The sequence below is a fragment of the Vairimorpha necatrix genome, chromosome 11 (assembly GCF_036630325.1).
Source record: "Vairimorpha necatrix chromosome 11, complete sequence".
In the NCBI taxonomy this organism is placed as follows: Eukaryota; Fungi; Microsporidia; family Nosematidae; genus Vairimorpha; species Vairimorpha necatrix.
Window position 1 is genome coordinate 465942 of NC_088826.1, and position 6934 is coordinate 472875.

Here is a 6934-nt window from a genome sequence, read left to right on the forward strand (position 1 = left end):
TTTCTATTACAAATGCCGAGCTGGCAAACTTAGAATTACATCTTTCTATAATTTCTTCGCTTTCTAATCGTGTTTATGTTTTTCACATCTTCCTACGTATGCCAATGGAACTTTATAAAGATGAGCTTCATAATACTTTAGGCTTTTTTCATAAACTATTTTTTGTAAAGTGTGGACGGCGGATAGTCCAGATATCATGATTGGTAACTCTAATCAGTAAAACGTTTCAGTCTGTTACAATGTTTCAGAAATAAATATAAATACCTTTTTGGAATAACAATCATGGGTAAAAATAAATACAATTCAACTAAATCTCATATTTCGTCTAACGTCGACATTGGCGACAACGAAGATAGACCTGCAGGTAAAGACAGGCTGAGCACGTTATTAGAAACAGTGGGTTCTAGGAAAGACATAAGATCATTTGGTGGTAGTGATGGCATAGAAGTTGAGGCATGGTTTGAACAGTTTTCCTATTTGGAAGAAGAATGGAAAGGCGAAAAACTACTCGCGTATATGAAGCCACATGTTGTGGGGAAAGCAAAGAAATGGATGGTAGCTTTGGAAGACATCGAGTGCACTGATTTCACTACATTCAAAGTAGCTTTCACAACCAGGTTCAGTAAAACTCAAAGTACAACAAAAAATGAGACTAAAGAGATGTACAAACTTTAAATATCAGGTCCCCGAAATAATGACCTCGAAGAATTTACACTTGACATTATGGCAAAGAACCGAAATCTAAACTTAATTTTAGTGTTATAAAGTTTGATTAATCGAGCTTTCCCCAAGTGTTCTTTTCGAACAAGTGAAAGCATCGATTGATTGGAAGAGTCTTTTGAAAATCATAAAAAAAAATAAAAAGCTAATTAAAGGACTATACAGTCCTATAAGATCGCCGATAGAAGTGAAATCTAAAAATTTGATATCGGCAAGTAAACAAGGAAAAGAATCTAAAATTAACTTTGCTTGCTATAACTGTGGAGGACCACATGTTGCAAAGAAGTGTCCAAGCGATAAGCGTCGGCAGACAAAAGAAACTAAAGAGGTGATAAAACTTTATGAAGAAGAAGAAAATAAAACTGATTTAGTCTATTTGAAAGTTAAACTTAATAAAAAAACTTGTTGATGCCTTATTAGATACAGGCGCATCTAATTCTTTTATTGACAAAAGTTTAGTCAAAAAATGTAAGTTAAAAAATGTTAAAAGGGAACCCATAACAACTGCGACTGGGATAGTTTCTAGTTATGGTACTATAGAAGAAGTCCTGGAGATTGAGGGGAAGAAGTATAGGATCCCACTCCAGGTGATGTGTCCCTTAAGTGAAGACATAATATTAGGTAGAGACTTCCTAACAAGAAACGAAGGAAAAATTGATTTCCAAAAGAAGAGAGTACCCCCTAGGAACAATATTATGAAAACAGGATATATGAAAAAGAATATGGACTGTCTCGAGTTGAGACAATTATCCATAGAGACATCACGTCAGCCAAGTGTGCACAGTGCGTGTGACACCTCCTTAGGATTGGTAAAGGAGTACTTCAAAAGACTGAATGGACGTGAAGAAGGTCTCGGGAACACGTTGGGAATAGCCCATAAAATTGATTTACTTCCCAACGTGACGATAGCAAATATATGAAGCTATGCCATGGATGGCAAAAAGAAAGAATTTATTATTAATGAATGCCTGGAACTGGCTAAAAATGGTATAATTAAAGAAAGTGTGAGTAGGTGGAACGCGCCTATTGTAGTTGTAAAGAAACGCACAGGAGGACACAGAATGTGTATAGATTATCGTCAGTTAAATAATCGGACGGCGAAGGAAGTTTGCCAACCTCCAACGATTGAAGAGTGTCTGAACTCTCTGAGCGGAGCTAGATGGTTCACACAGTTAGATCTAGAAAAGGGTTATCATCAAGTACCGATGGACCCAGAGCCGGAAGAGCTTATGGCATTTATGTCGCCAGTAGGCAAATTTCAGTATTGTAAGATGCCTTTTGGATTAACGAACGCGCCCGCAACCTTCCAGAGACTCATGTATGGAGTTTTTAGGAATTTAATAAATTCAAAAGTCGTGGTTTATATGGACGATATTACCATATACAGTAAACACACGAAGAACATCACGGGGACGTGAAAGAACTATGGGGATCTAAATTTAAACATTTATCTCCATATCATCCCCAGGCTAATGGTCTTGCAGAGAGAACAAACAAGACGATAATAGAAAAAATATCTAAAGCCATGGTAGATCATGAACAAAACTGGGACAGAGTATTCTCATATGTGCTAATGCAATATAGGATAGGGATAGTAGAGCGTTTTAATGCCTCACCATTTATGTTATTATAGGGTAGAGAGCCGACAATTTCAAGTAATCTACTTGAGATCCCTAAAGACTTTGAGCTATATTTTATTGATCCAATTGGATACGTAAGACAGAAGAAAGAGAAATTAAATGTCATCCAGCAAAATGTGAAGGAAGTAGAAGGTAAGAAATGAGAAAAGGTTAACGAACGAAACCTTGAGAAGTCAGACCCTAATGACTTAGAAATAGGAGATATGGTTCTTCTGAAGAAACATGCACTTTTAAAGAGAAAATTTGAATCACCATACGAATATGAAGAGTTTGAAATTATTGCCGCGAAAGGCAAGGGTGCTTATCAGATAAGAAGTCTTTATGGAAGAAAACCCTTTGACATTAATCGTAAGGATTTAGTTGTTGTAACTGAAACTGAAAAGACGATATCTTATTTGATGAAGGGAAGAGTGTGGACGGCGGATAGTCCAGATATCATGAATGGTAATTCTAATCAGTAAAACGTTTCAGAAATAAATATAAATACCTTTTTGGAATTACAATCATGGGTAAAAATAAATACAATTCAACTAAATCTCATATTTCGTCTAACGGCAACAGTAAAGTGTTCGTTTTAATGCATTTAATACTATCGTTATTAAGCTTATAGAGATCCATTGTTTTATTAAACTTTAGTTCTATCTCTGTTACCAAGCTGAGTTTCTCGAACAATAGATTATCTAGTTTACATTCCTTGCTCTTATCGTGGAATGATATGATCCTATTTTTATACTCTTCTAGGCCTAATTTATAGTTTAAGATAAATCCATTCCCATGCAAAAATTCCGTTCCTAATATCATCTCATCAGATCCTTCCTGTAACACCTGCAATTTCACTAATCGTCACTCCATTAAGTCGTTTATTTCCCGATTTACCAATGTTGAGTTACAACTGGTTTCTGTCTGATTATTTGCTAACTTTACGTCTACGGTCGCATCTTCTTTAATTTCTAGTTAACTCGGTGGCTAGCTTGTTTCCTATAAAATTTTTTGTGGCACCAGAGTCTAAGATTAACTTAGCATCTTTGCCGTCGATTTTAACAAAAAATTTTATGGCGCTTATCTTTGTCATAGGTTCGATAATTATTTTTCATCTCTTCAAGATTTCTTGAGCTTTATTGGTTGGTAGACTATTTGAATGTTAATTATAAAAGCATTCTTTGGTGTGATGTGAGTTATTCTTATGAATGGAACACCATTTTCTATTGTTGTAGTTATTTCTTGGATTTGTAGCATTAAAATGTTTTTCCGGTTCATTGTTACCAACAAAATTATTTATATTCTTACTTTCGTAACGTATGATTTCTTTGTTTATTACTCTGTCAAGGTTTTTTAAATATTCTAAAGCTTCCTGTAAATTTTTTTTTGTTCTTGCCTTTACTATCTCGAAGTTACTATTTCTTCCTAGTTTGCTAAAAAAACATTCACTCATATGCCTGTTGTATTCCGCCTTGCTTATGTTGTAGTAAGCGCTGTATATGACAATTATCTCATAAATAGCATCGTAATGCTCGGTCATCATTCGGTAGCTGATTTGTAAAATTTGAAATGCTCGCTCAAAATGTCACTGGTACTAGCACCATTTTTTTTACTTAATTATATTTCTTCTAATTGTTACGCAATCTTTTGCAAAAATCTCATTATCTAATCGGGAATCTGGGATTAAATTCCTTAAAATTAAAACTTGTTGTTCATTTGCCCAGGCATTCTAGATCGTTATTATTTCAAATTCTATGAACCAGGTTGTAATGTTCTAGTTATCCATGTTTCTAATTATTCTTATTTTCTTGTTAAATTCCGTTTCTGTTCCTGAAATTCTAATCATTACTTGTAAAAAGTCATCTTCATTATCAGATTTATTGGCGCTCCTTAAATTCAAAATCACAGAGGTTAAAAAAATTAAAAAGTCCACGAACATGTATTGTAGACATTCTAAAAAAAATTACAAATGCCCTTATGATTTTAAATTTAAGGAAAGCGATTTTGTGAATTATAATTTTTTACCCATAATGCAAGTTAGAATTCTCTACAGCATAATATTTGAGGAAGATGAAGCAGCCAAAGAATACTTAAAGGCTTTAACTTCTACAGAATACTATAAAGTGTGACTGTGGTTGTTTTATGAACCAAGTAAAATCTAAAAACTACTTGCTAGGAATCTGTTTTTGTTGTACAAATGGCTGCAAAAAGCGGAAAGCATTAAAATGGTACTTATCTACAAAAGTCCAGGATGCCCACACACATACAACTGAGAATACTGTATTGCTGGGTGATGAAAATGGCCAACACAATGGTCTCAGTAACATGAGAGGTCTCAGAGCCCACCTACATTTTTTTAAGGGCTTTATCTCAGAAAAAATAAAAAATGAAATAATACATTTTTTGTAAAAATAGGTGGGCCGGGAATTACTATTCAAGTCGACGAGACAGCAATATGTAGAGGTCGTATAATTACGAATCCTACGACAGAAGAAGACGATATCCCTGGGACGACTTGGCTAGCCGGAGGTATATAAAATGAAAGCAACAATTGCTTCTTTAAAATAGTTCCTAATAGGACTGCCCCTATAATGTTAGATCTATTTAGGGAGTATGTAGTAGAAGGAACTACAATAAAAACTGATGGGTTTGCTTCGTATCGTTCTGCTGTTCGCGATTTCAAATCTGTTCATATAGTCGTTAAACATAGTGTTGGTTTTACTAATGACAATGGACAACATACTAGCAAAATATAGAATCTGTGGAGTCATTTAAAGACCGAATTGAAAACAAGAAGAGGAATAACGAAGGTAAATATGGAAGATTTTATATACGAGTTTCAATTATGATCTAAATATTTAAAAGAGAAGAATTCTGATGTTTATGCAGAAACTTTACAAGAATACTCTTGTTAGAATAAATGTTTCTTGTTTTTACTTTTTTTAATTTTTTTAACCTTTGTGATTTTAAATTTAAGGAGCGCCGATTTATTCTCCTTAAAATTATTTTTGTTATTCTCTTTTGAATTCAAAATTAGCTGTCACATGAATACATGATCATTTTTTAAATATACCTCTATGAAGCTTTTGTTATATTTGATATTTAAATGTTTTTTATCATAAAAAATATTCTTTTGGTTATGATTACCTTTAAAATTCATCGTGCCCTCCTTTCTTAGAAATTTATCTATTATTTTTTTTGAAAAAAATTGGTGGGAAAATAAATAAAATAAAATTATGTTATGAAAAGGCATAACAGTTTCATTGCTATTTTCTTTTGGGTTTTATATGTGTGGTATTATCTACCACATTATTTACTTTTATTTTATTTCATCTCCAAACGAATTTTCTAGAAAATATTTAACTTTATATATTTTCTCTTTATTTTAACCCTACAACAATACACGCAAAAAGGAGTAGAGGAACTAAGAATCTCCTGAACGGCCATGTGAAGTCACCAAGAGACTTACACTCTTACAAGAGGATTACAAATGACCCGCATGGGCATAACAATAAAAACTTATTAACTAAAACTAATTTAGTTGCAGGGAGAAGCATTCTTGAATGCTATTTACAATATGGCCATCTCTCTGGTGGAAACACCACAATATGGTAGTTGTACTGTTCATACATCAGAAATTTACCCGCATTATCATAGTAGGTAATCTCATATTTCTACGTTGTATTGTAAATTTTGTAAACATTTTTTATTTGTTTTTTACAGGAAATTATTATAAAAAAATGTCTCATGTGGGTGTTTTATAATAGTGTAGTATTATTTACCACATTATTTTACTTTTAATTATTTTTCCTCAAATGAATTTTCTAGAAAATATTTTACTATAAATATTTTCTTTTTATTTTACCCCATCCACTTTTAGAATGAAAGCAATAAGAGAAAACAAGGAGTCTCATAACGTAAACCAGGGGTCGGCAACGAAGCGCCCGTTTTCATTTTTCACCTTGAGAAGAAATTATAAAAATTTAATATTTCATTTTTTTAAATAAATTTGGTCAATTACATTTTTAATGCTAAATATTGGGAGTACATTATAAGGAGTTGATGTACTTTTCGTTATGCAAAAAGATCTTTAAACAAAAATTTTCTTACATATGATGATTATGACAATAAAATTATATATTATAATTATCAAGTTCTTTAAAATTTATTTTACAGTAATTATGCCATAAAACATGCTAATTCAACATTTAATAAATTTTAAAAATTTATAACAAAAAATTTTTGCCCCTTTATGGAACCTTCAAAAAAAAAAAAGAAATTATCAATTCAATAATTGGTTAAGTTCTCGACTTACCCCCCCTAAAAAAAATGAAAAAAAGGGGAAAAAATAAAAAAATAAATTATTTGACCCATAATGAGAATTAAAGAATTTAGAAAACTCATCTATAAAAAAAAAGAGTTAATGCAATTTTTAATTGCAAAAAAACATTTTGAGGGTCCCTATGTGCAATAAATGCAATATACCAATGACTCAAAATCGGACCAACACTGAAAACTATCGTTGTTATTCAAGACGTGATGGTAAAAAATGTTCTAACAAAGGAACCATAATGAAACAAAGCGTTTTTAAGAAC

At 32.3% G+C, this 6934-nt stretch overlaps 2 protein-coding genes across 2 annotated transcripts; both read right to left on the bottom strand.

Annotated features, from left to right (window-relative positions):
• Positions 1–2897: 2897 nt before the first annotated feature.
• Positions 2898–3432, bottom strand: VNE69_11106 (uncharacterized protein; the record flags this gene model as incomplete). Its single annotated transcript, XM_065475013.1, has 3 exons — positions 2898–3196; positions 3254–3310; positions 3360–3432. The coding sequence occupies 3 exons, from the start codon at positions 3430–3432 to the stop codon at positions 2898–2900; spliced, it is 429 nt and encodes a 142-aa protein (XP_065331085.1).
• Positions 3433–3501: 69 nt separating this feature from the next.
• VNE69_11107 (uncharacterized protein) lies at positions 3502–3879 on the bottom strand (the record flags this gene model as incomplete). Its single annotated transcript, XM_065475014.1, has 1 exon — positions 3502–3879. One exon carries the CDS (start codon positions 3877–3879, stop codon positions 3502–3504), a length of 378 nt encoding a protein of 125 aa, XP_065331086.1.
• Positions 3880–6934: the final 3055 nt, after the last annotated feature.